The 13704-nt window shown below is 54.5% G+C and overlaps 1 protein-coding gene across 1 annotated transcript; it reads left to right on the top strand.

Annotated features, from left to right (window-relative positions):
* Positions 1 to 6542: 6542 nt before the first annotated feature.
* TMED3 (transmembrane p24 trafficking protein 3) lies at positions 6543 to 13449 on the top strand. The gene is made up of 3 exons (XM_025437541.3): positions 6543 to 6802; positions 7786 to 8034; positions 12776 to 13449. Exons 1-3 carry the CDS (start codon positions 6602 to 6604, stop codon positions 13010 to 13012), a joined length of 687 nt encoding a protein of 228 aa, XP_025293326.1. The 5' UTR covers positions 6543 to 6601; the 3' UTR covers positions 13013 to 13449.
* Positions 13450 to 13704: the final 255 nt, after the last annotated feature.

Raw genomic sequence — 13704 nt, 5'->3', positions numbered from 1 at the left:
CATAGCCTGCCCCATTTTTTGTAGTGAAATCTCAAGGACAGATATTAACTTTTCCTTACAATGGGGTTGACATGACTGCTTAGGAACATTAACCTCAGCAGACACCCAGTATTTTATGCATGCATAACTTTATTTTATTTTTTATTTTAAAGATTTTATTTATTTATTTATTTATTTATTTATTTATTTATTTATTTATTCATGAGAGACAAGAGAGAGAAGCAGAGACATAGACAGAGGGAGAAGCAGGCTCCCGGTGGGGAGCCCAATGTGGGACTGGATTCCAGACCCTGGTTTCACAGCCTGAGCCGAAGGCATATGCTCAACCACTGAGCCACCCAGGTGCTCTGCACGCATAATTTTAAAAATTAATTTTTTTTTACTTACCCAAGTATTATAGTTTCTCTCTTGGTTAAACAAAAGGCAAAGGACAAGAAGGTGCACTTCATGGTGAGAGCTGGTGTCTGCTCTGCCCCCACTGCTTGGGTTTCCTGGGGCTGCACCTGTCACCCAATGCAGCCACTGGCTCTCCCTCCTTGAGGCCTGTGTCTAATGTCAACCAGTGTTAACATAAACTCCCACTTGAGGGCAGAGCATCAAGAGGACAAGCCCTCGTCTCTTAAAGTACAGGGCTCTGTGATTCACGTTGCACCCACAATCCCTGATTCTCTGAACATTTCAAACCTTTCCTTAGGTTCTCCCCTAGACTACTGAAATGAATTATGTCAACACAAAGGGAAAGAAAGGGGGCAAAAGACATGAACAGAAATCTCACAGAGGAAGACATAAACATGGCCAACATGCACATGAGAAAATGCTCTGCATCACTTGCCATCAGGGAAATACAAATCAAAACCACAATGAGTTGCCACCTCACACCAATGAGAATGGGGAAAATTAACAAGGCAGGAAACCACAAATGTTGGAGAGGATGTGGAGAAAAGGGAACCCTCTAACACTGTTGGTGGGAATGTGAAATGGTGCAGCCACTCTGGAAAACTGTGTGGAGGTTCCTCAAAGAGTTAAAAATAGACCTGCCCTACGACCCAGCAATTGCACTGTTGGGGATTTACCCCAAAGATACGGATGCAATGAAACACTAGGACACCTGCACCCCGATGTTTCTAGCAGCAATGGCCACAATAGCCAAACTGTGGAAGGAGCCTCGGTGTCCATCGAAAGATGAGTGAATAAAGAAGATGTGGTCTATGTATACAATGGAATATTACTCAGCCATTAGAAACGACAAATACCCACCATTTGCTTCAACGTGGATGGAACTGGAGGGTATTATGCTGAGTGAAATGAGTCAATCGGAGAAGGACAAACATTATATGTTCTCATTCATTTGGGGAATATAAATAATAGTGAAAGGGAATATAAGGGAAGGGAGGAGAAATGTGTGGGAAATATCAGAAAGGGAGACAGAACATGAAGACTCCTAACTCTTTGAACTAGGGGTGGTGGAAGGGGAGGAGGGCGGGGGGGGTGGGGGTGAATGGGTGACCAGCACTGAGGGGGCACTTGACGGGATGAGCACTGGGTGTTATTCTGTATTTGGCAAATTGAACACCAATAAAAAACAAATTTATTATAAAAAAAAAGGGAAAGAAAGGAATAGGTTCTGTATATCTGTTCCCCACTTCTATCTTCGGGAAAGGCGGGCCCAGGTCATCTCCAAATCCCTGAGGGAGCCTACAGGGGTAAGGGAGAGAAACTGATGGGAGTGATGGGGGAAAGGTGATGAGGGGCAAGGCCACAGTGGCCCACCAGAGGGAGAGGATGCATTCCCAAGATTGATAGAAGGCTTAGAAGTTTGGGGTCCCTTGAGTAGAACTTGTTCCCTTCCAGAGCAAAACCGTAGAGGGGAGAGGCTACGTGGTGCATCCTGGGAGGCGGGTGGGGGTCAGGCTGGGCAGGAAGGACTCTAAGCCACTTGCCCTGACGGAACATTCCAGCTTGGACAGTGTATACCTCAGCATGGCTGGTGAGCAGGAGGAGGAAAGGCACCCAGAGCCTGAATGCTGTGCACTGTTGAAGACTGCCACAGAATGGGGCCAGGGGGCACCTGGGAGTATCTGGTGGGCTCAGCCCGTGAAGCATCTGCCTTCGGCTCAGGTCATGATCCCGGGGTCCTGGGATGGAGCTGTGTCAGGCTCCCTGCTCAGTGGGGAGTCTGCTTCTCCCTCTCCTTCTGCCCCTCCCCCCACTTGTGCTTTCTCTCCCTCCCTTCAAAATAAATAAATAAATTCTTAAAAAAAAAAAAAAAAGGAATGAGGCCAGGAGAGCTCTTCCATGATTGAGATGAACATTCTTATCGTCTTTGTTAAGGTCGGGGGTGGGGGACCAGATCCATTTTAATTTGATTTAAGAAAGTGAAGAAGTGTGATGTTTCTTATATCCAAAGGTCATGAAATTTGTAGCAATCCTTGCTCTATAGCACAGTGTCAGAAGGAAGACACCTACATCACACCTGGAACTTGCCTGGGGGAGGTGGTCAAAGGCGAGGAAAACCTCAGGCAAGACAAGGGAGGTGGCTACTGTCCAGCTGTAAGGATGCCAGGTAGGGTCCCAGGGAGGAGGGTTCCGAAAGTTCTCCGTGGGAATCCTCCGCTGACAGTGCTTCCCTGATCTGACGCTAGTCGCTAACGATGGATGTGGGGTTTGAAATCATACAGTAAAAATGTAGCGCCACCCGCTGGAGAAAAGAAAGGGTCAGCATTGTGAGGAAGGACAAGGAAGGAAGAGGAACAGAGGGGATGAGAAGGAAAGGGCAGAGAGGTCGAGGTCCTGCAGGTGGGTGGGAGCCGACATGGAGAAACATCTCCTGGATCTCCATCCGGGAGTCCTCAGCCTCCCTTGGGGTGATGGACCCAGGAAGCACAGACACCCTTGATCTACAGCAAAAAGGATTTCTCATATGGGGAGAGCTAAGGGAGCTGAATTGATTTTGTAATTATCCCATTAGAATTTAATAAGTATTTAACCCCCCCCCCCCCCCACCGCCCCGGCCTCCACCTTTTGCAACTGTATGCACTGTTGGTTGCCTGTCTGGTTCGATTTCTCCCTTCTTGTTTTAACAAACCTGATTGTGTTCGTGTAGTTGCTGTATATCCCTGCCTCTCTTTTGACTGAAGCAAATTTGCTCCACCCCTAGTCACCCCTAGGGAAGGCCTGATTGGTCACAGTTAATCAGAACAAGTCCATTCTCCTTATCAGTCCTTGGCTAAAGGATCCAATCTAAACCAATCTCCATGGGGCTTCCCTCGCGTCAGTGCCTTAGGTCCAGAGACAGATAGGTTGCCTAATTGGACCAGTTGGGCTGAAGGTAAGGACATATGTCCCATGGTTGAAAGATTTGCTGTTCCTTCCATTAGACATGACCAAATAAACATGTTGTTTCAAAGCTTATTTGTTCAGTTTGATGACTCTCTTTTGAGCATAGAGTCTAAAGATGAAGCCAACATGCAGAGGAGGGTAGCACTGGGAGGAAAGTGGAGCCTTGATCCACTTTGATCATGCTATGTCTGCAGCCACTCACCTCTGAATTTTCTGCTACATGAAAGAAGATATCCTTGTATCCTTTAATCTAATTAAAGTTGGTTTTTCATTTCCTTTGGACACTATGTGAATTGCTTGCTTATCTAGTCTCTGCTTGAATATTTTAATGATGAAAAAAACCAGTATCCCTGTTCATTAAGCTTTGGAAAGCCCTACTTGCTAGAAGTCCTTTCTTATATTGAGTTAAAGTGCACCTCACTGTCAGACTCATGCTTTGTTCCAGGTTACACAAGATGGAACACGCAGGATAGAAATGCCCTGAGGTACAGGTGGACACAGTGTGTTTGGGAGGCATGTTGCCTTTAGAATCAGGCGCATCGAGTTCAATTGCTGGCTTAGCCATGAATAAGCTGAGTGAGTTTGGGTGCTATGGCCGCTTGTTCAGTGGCCACAAATTCCTGCCGTTCCAGTATGCTCCTCCTCTGAATGGGACTTAGAGCTGCTCCCATCCAGAGATGGAGTCTAATTCTTCACCTTGAATCTGGGCTGGACTTGGGACTTGCTTTGGCAAAAGAGACACTGGGGTGTAGTTTTTTTTTTTTTTTTTGAGGGGGGGCTTGCTGTTTCTGCCCTGGCCTCTGGGATGCTACCCTGAGCCTGCTATATAAGGAAGTCATGTAATTGCAAGAGGTGACAGGATGCATGAGGGCTGAGCCTTCTATATAGGAAGTCACATAATTGCAAGAGGTGACAGGATGCATGAGGGCTGAACTGCTGTAGCCAACAGTCCACATCAGCTGGTGCACACGTGAGTGGGACCATCTTGGACTTCCAGCTCAGAGGTCCTCCAGCTGAAGGCAGGTGCATGAATAAGTCCAAGCCAGCCAGCTGAAGAACCATCCAGCCAACTGATGCTGTCTCGGAGAAATTGTAAATCATTGTTGGCTTCAGCCATGGGTAGTGTGTTACACAGCAAAGGCCGACAGAAGCGGAAATGTGATTTCTTTACACATCCTGAGCTGCTGTTTCTTAATCATCAAAGGGGGAAGATAATATTTTTTGCACGATTGCTAGTGAGGATTAATTAATGCAAAATATGCAAAGTGCATACGTAGCTAGCACTGCAGGAGGTGCACTGTATTTGCTAAGTAAATGGTAGCTGTTATGCAAACTTATTTTTTTAATTTTTTTTAAAGATTTTATTTATTTATTTATGAGATACAGAGAGAGAGAGAGAGAGAGAGAGAGAGAGGCAGAGACACAGGCTGAGGGAGAAGCAAGCTCCATGCAGAGAGCCTGACATGGGACTTGATCCTGGGTCTCCAGGATAAGGCCCTGGGCTGAAGGCGGTGCTAAACTGCTGAGCCACCGGGGCTACCCCTGTTATGCAAACTTTTAAAGTTATCACTTTCCTCATTCTTAGATTTTATTCTCTAAGGTTAAATCCTGTTTCCTCGGACTTCATCTGGTTTGAGAAGCGTTCCTGGCAATTTACTATATATACTAGCCCCCTCCTAAAGTAGTATGACACATGTACTCTGATCATCGCCTGGGACCAGGCAACAGTGGCCTCCAGGAATAGCTGCTTGCTCGCTGCAGGTGCTGAAACAGCTCTGCTCTTGATTCACAGGCACAAGTCAAGGCTCCTTTTCCAGTTCATCCATTTCTGCTGACTGACATTCTGCTACCTGTTGATGATCAGTCTCCCAGTGCTCTGACTTGAGCGGCTGCCAAGTCAGGCATCCCGTCTCTGATCCTATGCAGGTGTTTTCTTGGAACTTATACCTGGACTTCACATTAAACCCGGTGAAATTCCATTTTGTTAGCCCGCCAGCTGGCCAAGCTCATCTTGCTCTTACACCTGTCATTTGTTTCTTCCCTGGCTGTGTCCATATGAAATGGTTATTTCTTACATTTTTTAAAAAAATGGGTAACAAAAAAATAATGTTCAGCAGTACAGAGCCAGGGCAAGAGTCCCATGGCACAGTCCTCCATAACTTCTCTGAGTCTGGTACAGAGTCAGTAAATATTAACAACAGCATTATGCGTGATTGCTTTCACATCTGTCTGCGTGTTAATGCACCGCCCAGCGAGCCTGGTGGCAGTTCTTCCGTCATCTGAGTAGACATCTATATGGGCAGCTAAAATCTTTGCTGAAATCAAGATGCACATCTGATAATGCTGGCCTGAAAAAAAACCCTTTACTGAGTAGCCAGACCACAATCAGTGTCTTTTTCTCTTTGTTTTATCTGATCATAGACTATAAAACCTGTAGTAATGATTATACAAAATATCTTTTGGAGCCAATGGTAGTGGATAAGGCAGTAAATCAACTGATCAGCTTCGGGGCATTTGAGACGTCAAAGGGAAAGAGGGAGGGTGTGATGCCAGGACAACCTTCACCTTGTGATGGCCGGGACTTCTGCGTTGCCCAGCCAGAGAGACCCGAGTTCCGCCTCCGTGTGAGCGCAGGTGTGCAAGCGCAGGTCGCCTCCCCGCGTCGCTGCAGCCTCTCCACCGGGAGGCGGAGGTGGCGTCCTCTGTGTTCCCAGGCCTTGTTTCTGCAGCCCCCCAGCTGCGGTGCGGGCGGGGGCGCCTACTGCTGCACCCGGAGGCTGGTCCTCCAGGGAGGGGCGGTGTGGGCCACCGTGCTTCGTGCAGCCGCTGCGACGGGTGGGGGGAGGCGTGCGGGCCTGGGCCGACCCGGGTGGACCGTGCACCCCGCCGCGTCTGGAGGTGCAGACAGCACCTGCGGGGCCCGCACCGTGCCTCGTGCAGCCTCCGTGGCTGGGTGCGGACCTGGGGCGCCCCGGGGGCGCGCGGCAGCCGGCGGGCCAGAGCCGGGAGCGCCCGGCCGCCCAGGGCAGGGCGTGGCAGGGGCGTGGCAGGGGCGTGGCAGGGGCGTGGCAGGGCGTGGCCCGCCCGCGGAGCCGGCGCGCACGCGCAGCGGGGAAGGCTCGGCGCCCCGCCGGAGCGCTCGGGTCTGCGCCTGCGCACCCGGCCGTCCGCCCCCGGAAGCGCCGCCGCGCCACGTCCGCGCCCCGCTCGCCGCACAGCGCAGCCGCCGCGGGCCCGGGACCCGGCGGAGCCCCCGAGCAGCATGGGCCGCGGGGCCGCGCCGTCCGCCTCCGCCTCCGCCTCCGCCTCCACCTCCGCCTCGGCCGCGCTGCTGCTGCTGCTGCTGCTGCTCCGGGCCGGGCGGCCGCGGGGCGCCGAGCTGACCTTCGAGCTGCCCGACAGCGCCCGCCAGTGTTTCCACGAGGACGTGGACCGGGGCGTCCGGTTCTCCCTGGACTACCAGGTGGGGCGGCCCGGGGAGCCCCCCGCTGCCGGGATGGGGGGCCGCGCGGCAGGTGCGCTGGGGCCGGGCTGCGTGGGGCGGATCCCCCGCGGCTGCCCGCGCGGCGCGTCCTCCGGGCCTCCCGGCCTCCCTGCGAGGCGGGCCCCTCCCCGGTCCTGGCCGGCCGCCGCCGCTGCGACAGGCTTGTGCCGCGGGGGGGCGGGGGGCTCGGGTCGCTGATGCGGCTTCAGCTCTGTGCGCAGCGTGAAACCGTGGCTGGGTTGCGGGGGTCCCCCAGGCGCTGTCGCTGCAGAGCGCTCACTAGGAGGCTGGAGGGGCCTGGGAGGTCACTGCAGGGTCAGGAATCCCCTGCCAAGGGCCGGTCAGCTTAGTCCAAACCCCTCCAGCCGCAGGGCGCTCACCACTCCGCAAAGTAAATTCTCCCACCTGTGCAGAGGAACTCTGGAAGTTTGGAGGCAGATGGAGGCAGTTGATACGTCCCGTGGCGGACCTGGGTTGTAGCTGTTGACCGCCTGTGTGACTTTGCCGGGTGCCCATCTTCCTAGGTTTATAAAGAGAATTTGAACTTCCGAATTTCCCGGGACCCTCTTACCTCCGACGGCCACTTTAATCTGCACTTGCCTTCTCGCACTCCCATCAGTAAGGATACTGTTTCCTAGACCCGCTCTGCAATCCACTTGAGCTTGGTGCCATAGTGTCCTCTCTGTAAAATGGAGAGGATCAAGCTCAGTGCACACTTGCAGACAGGGATTCAGATCTCAGTCCTGTCACCTGTAAGCAGTGTGACCATGACCCATTTCTCTCTCAGCTTGAGTGTAGTCCCCAGTAAAACAGAGTGTCCTGGCACCTACTTTAGAACGTTGTGAAGATTACCTGAAAACAAAAACATTCCTAAAGTCTGATGGTGGTGCCTGGTCGGCATGTATTACTGGGTGGTTGCCCCGCTGGTCACAGCGCACTGTGGGTGTCTTTGTGGTTGTCAGGTCATCACTGGAGGCCACTACGACGTGGACTGCTACGTGGAGGACCCGCTGGGGAACACAATCTACCGAGAGACCAAGAAGCAGTATGACAGCTTCACGCACCGGGCTGAAGTCAAGGGCGTTTATCAGTTTTGCTTCAGTAACGAGTTTTCCACTTTCTCTCATAAGACCGTCTACTTTGACTTTCAAGTTGGTGACGAGCCCCCCATTCTCCCAGACATGGGGAACAGGGTCACAGCTCTCACGCAGGTGAGTGGACGTTGGAGGGCATAGGCCGGCTCAGCCTTCAGCCTGTCCCTCTTCCACTCCTGTCATGGCTGTTGCTCTGCGTCACCACCCCATCCAGCTGCAGGGCTGGAAGGCTCAGGGTGGGCTTCATTCCTCCCCACATTCAGTCCTCGAGGACACTGTTCCCCTCTGGCCCCCCTGCATTGTTTAGCGGGATCCCTGGGGTACTCTCCTCTGGAATTCCTCGGTTCCCACCCAGGCTTGCAAGCAGCACTGCTTTAGAAGTGCTGTGCTCCCCTCTCCTTACACTGTGTGTCTGCATCAGAGGCCGGGGGCCTGCTTGTGTGGTGTGTTAGTTACGGTAACAGGAGCCACTGTAGCAGGGGTGCCCCAGGTGTCGATGGCCTAACACTGTGGAAGATTTTTCTCATTCAAGTGATAATCTAGGTTGGTGGAGAGCTTTCCTCCAGGGACTGACTCAAGAACCTGGGGTTTCTCTTTCCTGTCATCTCTCTGCTGCCCTTCAGGACTCCAGGCCCCTCTATCCCTGACCACAGAAGAAGGGGGCATGAGAAAGCCCCACCTGTTTCTTAAAGCCCCTGCCCAGAAGTGACATACAGCATGTGCGTTCCTGCCGCTCACAGTCATGTGGTGCATCTGTGTGCAGGGCAGGCTGGTAGATATGTCCCACTGGGTGGTGCACTCCTAGCAGGGGCCCTATACTCTGGAATCGGGGCAGATAGTCCTCTCCCATGTGCATGGCTCTCGGGGTCAGTGATAATCTGATCCCAGGCTCCTTCATCTGTTTCCCCCCACCCCTGCTGGTAAAGCTCCTCTCACGTGGAGGCCCCCAGCTTCCCGAGGCCAGCGCTCCATGTCATTTACCTTGCTATCCCCTGCATCCCAGTGCCTGGAGCTTGGCAAGGAGTATTTGTCCAGTCACTGAGTGACAGGGCCCAGGGAACCCTGCAAGACAGGAATGGATCATTGTGGCCACTGTTCTTGGACCAGAGCCAGAGCATCTGAGTCTCCACCAGGGCCAGGTCATGTTCTGGGCTGCCTCTAGGTGGCCCCTGCTCCTCCGTGGCTCTGCCCATGGGCTCCTCTGCCCTCTCCGAGTGGTGGAAGGCTAGTGGTGCGCTGTCCAGCATACTGGCCAGGCTACACATGGCTGTAACAATTTAAATGTGTTAAAATTAAATTTAAAAACCCCTTCCTTGTTGGCTCTCTAGCAGCATTTCTGGTGCTCAGCATCACAGGTGGCTAGTGGCCACGTATGGAGAGGTGTGCTGGCAGCACTGGCTTTGAGCCTGGCTGTATGACTCTGGTAGAAGATGCAGCCTGGGCAGGTTCTGTGTGGGAGCCTGCACAACCTGTCAGCTATGTTAGCAAAGGAATCCATACTAGGATGAAAGAGCAGGATCCAGAGTGACCGAGGTCCAGGCCAGGGCTGGAGGCCACGGGGACTTGGTCAGAGGCCTGGGGCTGCCTCACTGGTGGTCTGGGAGGATTAAATGTTTTCCTTTGCCTGCTCTGAGGTCAGCTCGTGCTTCCCCATCTTTGAGTTCTTGAAGTCTGTAAAGAACCAAGTAGTCCTGCCAGTGGAGGACTTCTGGAGGCGAGGCCTGGGGGAATGTGCTGGTGGTCACAGGCTGAAGGCCTGAGCACCACCAGGTGGTCAAGACAGGATGACAGTGGGCAGTGGAGGAAGGGGATGGTCCTGGGTAGGGGACAGGTCAGGGTGTCTCCAGGGACCAACTGTCACGATGGAGCAGCGACCAGGATCCTCGTCGGGGGGCTCTCAGACCCTGGAAAGCAGTTAGGGCTGGTGGTCTTGGCAGAGCAGAAGGCTGCACTCCACCCTGCAGGCCGCATGGCTCTGGGAAGACAGAATGGATTATGCGGGCAGCTGGACGGATTGCCCAACTGAAATTTTGTGGTACCAGGCCGAGGAGGTGCCTCTTAAACCAGCACCGGTGGAAGGTCCCTGTGGATGGGATGGAGTGTGCTCTTGTGGGAGGTTGACGCTTCCGGGTATGTGCCATCGGGTCTCCTGTGGGGCTGTGCCAGGTCCTAACTAGATGCCAGGAAAGCTGTGTTAGCACCTGCTGTGGCTTACCCTCTGGGACCTGGCCCCCTTCCCTGTCACCAGTTGGATCTGAGACTTTGCAGTTGCCTCGGCTCTCTGCCCAGAACTGTCTCTGGCCGGTATCTGGCCCGTGGCCTCTGACCCAGGGCTCAGGTGGTGCCTCTCATGGCATATCTCTGATGTGTCCTCTACACCCATGACTTCTGAGTCCTTCCTCTTCCTCCCTCCGTCTGCCCCTTGGGCACTCCTGTGGGAAGGGTGCCTCCACCTCCCCCTGTAGGACCAGCCCTGGGTGGTCCCACCATGCTACACCCCCCTGGCCAGCCCCATTCAGGGTGCATCCAGTCTTCTCTATTGTCCTTTAATCTGTGAACTTGTGGCATCCAGGACTGGCCTGAGCCTGCTCTGTGTTTGATCCCTGGGGCCTAGCACAGTGCCCGGAAGCTGGTGAGGCATGAATCGCCGTACACGTGAGTGAATGTGTTAGTGGAAGTCCAGACTGTGAGAGAACAGCCAGCACCATTGAAGTCCTTGTCTCATTCCTACAGGTGCTCATCTGCAGCCCTCACCCCCCGGCAGTGATTCGGGTCTTGCAGGGATGGGCAGGGCAGTGTGAACGCAGACCCTGTTGACTTTTCACATCTTCCTGCATAACAGGGAGTGACCAGAAGTGAGCACTAGGGAGGCTCCTGGAAATGCCATGTCTTGACTTGACCTGGACGCAGGCTCCCAGAGCATAAGCCTGACTGTGCTGCTGCCCCTTCCCTGGTCCTTCCCAGATTGGTACCCTGTTCCCTCTGTGACGGTGGCTGTGCTTTCATGAGCTCTAGAGGCATCGCCAGAGGCCTGGGGGGCAGAGGGGAACGTGCCTGCAGAGGCTACCATCACCTCCAGCACAGAGGTCTGTGCCCAGAGTGGTCCTGCTGAAGGCTGTCATTGAAGCCAGTTGGCATTGAAAGTCCCCTTGGGGACCAGCTTCTTGACATCAGGATCCCTTCTAGGATCAGCTGGCTGTTTCTCAACATCAAGCAACAGTAGGTACGAGCTATCTACCCAGTGCCGACTACTTTGGCCTAGAGATTATGACCCAAGATGGCAGGGCCTGCAGGATGCCACCCAGAAAGCAGTATAGAGGTACCCCTTGGGCAGCCCATTGGAGGCCACACAGGCTGTCCTTTATTATGGAGTCTGCCCACAGGGTTCTGTGAATTCCATCTGATGCTTGGTGACCTTGTCACTACTCCATCTGTGTGGCTCTTCCCACCTCTTACCCACAGGCCAGAGGAGAGGGCCAGCCATGTGCATGGAGGAGACCCGTGGCCCTGGGAGGTAGGCTGGTTGTCAGACGGACCCAGGACACAGCCTCCTGAATACAAGGCTGAGGGGACGCCCTTGTCTTTCCTCATGTGGCCCAGAGTCAGGAGTTCCCAGCCAGAGGAATAAGCCAATGGCACTTTTTGGCTGGAGTCTCCCATTTGTCTCCTGGGGACGGTTTAGTTTGTGAGAGAGAGGAGGGTCTTGGGGGTCAGTGAGGTGGTGGCGCAGTGACTCGGTCTCCCCTCCTTATGCTCACTGTGTGGATGGTTCACCTCTGCAGTCTGGGGACCGAAGCAGGTGAATGTTGGATGCTTTGCAACTGCTGCAGCCCGAGAACGTGTTGTTGGGATAGAACTTACTAGGTCTTGGATGAACTCACATGTTAGAGATTGCCTGTGAGAACTCATGACCACAGATGTATGTACATGAGTTCTGATCACCATGCACCTGATGGCCTCAAACCACACCCTTTTATTACCTCCACCCCGCAGGTGGGAAGTCCGGCCACTCGGCTGGGTCTGGCTGGGGTCCTCCCAGGCTGGGTCAGGGCGTGGCTGGTGGGACCTCATCACGGGGCTCTGGGAGGCTGTCGGTGGATTCAGTTCCTTGCAGCTGAAGGACCGTGGCCTGATTTCCTTGGCTTCGTGCACCAGCCCCAGGCCTTCCTCTGGTCCCTGCATGCGTCTCTCCATCCTCAGGGCCAGCGGTGGCACACCTGATCTACTCCTTGGGAGGGCTTATGGGATCAGGTCGGGCACCCTGGGTGGTTGCCACATCGAGGAAGGCTGTGCTATCCAGAAGGAGAGCTCATCCTGTCACAGGCGCTGCCATCAGGGCCGGGCGTCCTAGTGCTGCTGGGATGGTTTCAGGATTCTTTATGGCAGGTATAGTAAACCCGTGTGTGTGATGTATATGAGAGGCACGTGTTCCTGTGTGTGTGTGTACAGGACACTATGCAGAGATTGTGTTCAGCAGAGGAGCCCCACACGGTTGTCATTTACTTCCCTGCTGCTTGTTAGCTGTGTGACCTTGGGCACATCACATGGCGTCTCTGAGCCTCTGTTCCCTCATCGGCACCCAGCGTGGTAAGGGCCATGGGCCCTGCCTGTCGGGTGTCAGGAGTGTGAAGAGAACACTCTTGAAAGCGTTTGGCTCGGGACTCAGGTGGTGAGTGCAGGCCTGACTGCCACATGCCAACCTGCAAGGGTGGCCCAGGTCCTTACCCTCCCTGAGCCCGTTAGCTCACCTGAAGATGGAAGTGAGGTGCAGATGCCCTTCGCACAGACACGTGCTGCCAGGGTGTGGGCCGCCTTCCTCTCTTGGGGGGAGTGTGACTGCCTCTTTCTTCCTGCGCAGATGGAGTCCGCCTGTGTGACCATCCACGAGGCCCTGAAGACCGTGATTGACTCCCAGACACATTACCGGCTCCGCGAGGCCCAGGACCGGGCGCGGGCAGAAGACCTCAACAGCCGGGTGTCTTATTGGTCTGTTGGCGAGACGGTTGCCCTGTTCGTGGTCAGCTTCAGCCAGGTGCTGCTGCTGAAGAGCTTCTTCACGGAGAAGCGAGCCAGCCCCCGGGCGGTGCACTCCTAGGTCTGCGTCCTGCCCCGGGCCCTGCCGCCAAGCTGCAGCGGCTCCCCCAGGGCGGCCCTGGGGCTCCCCGAGGGCAGGGAACACAGGTGGCCCCCCAGCAGCCAGTGCCTGCAGAGCCCAGCAGCCCGTGTGGCCCCAAGGAGGGCATTCGGTAGGGCAGGGCCCATGGTCTGGCTGTATGAGGACCCCCAGTGCCCAGTCTTCCTGGGGGCGGCTCAGGGCGCTTACTGTGCTCCACAGAGTGTGGATCGCTGGGCTTGTGTGTGTCCTGTCCTCCATGGAGGGGAAGGGCTATCCATGTGGCTGGGCTCCATGGAGAGCAGAGGAGACCTCTGAGTAAGCAGCAAGGGCCTGTGGCTGGGTGCTGCCTGAGGTGAGTTGCGTGCCTCCCAGAGGCAGCACTCTGCCTAATAAAAACTAAGCAGGAGCCCCATGGACCCTAGTGCTTGTATTTCTTTGCCCTGACAGAGCGTGCAGTGTCCTGGGAACGTGGGCGTGCAGGGTGGGGGACACCTGCTGCCCATGAGGCGTGTGCGAGGTGCTGCTTGCTGGGGAGCAGAGCCTGGGGTCATTTGCCCTCCTCCCATGGATGAAAGCAGTGAAGTGGGAGCTGGTTATCCTCTAGGGTCAGACTCCGAAGGTCACTGTGGAGGCATCTGATCGTTGTCCCAGCACAGGGGCTGAGGACAGGA

This window comes from Canis lupus, chromosome 3 (genome assembly GCF_003254725.2).
Source record: "Canis lupus dingo isolate Sandy chromosome 3, ASM325472v2, whole genome shotgun sequence".
NCBI classification, from domain to species: Eukaryota; Metazoa; Chordata; class Mammalia; order Carnivora; family Canidae; genus Canis; species Canis lupus.
The sequence above is the reverse complement of the archived record's forward strand: the minus strand, read 5'-3'. Positions and strand labels throughout refer to the sequence as shown.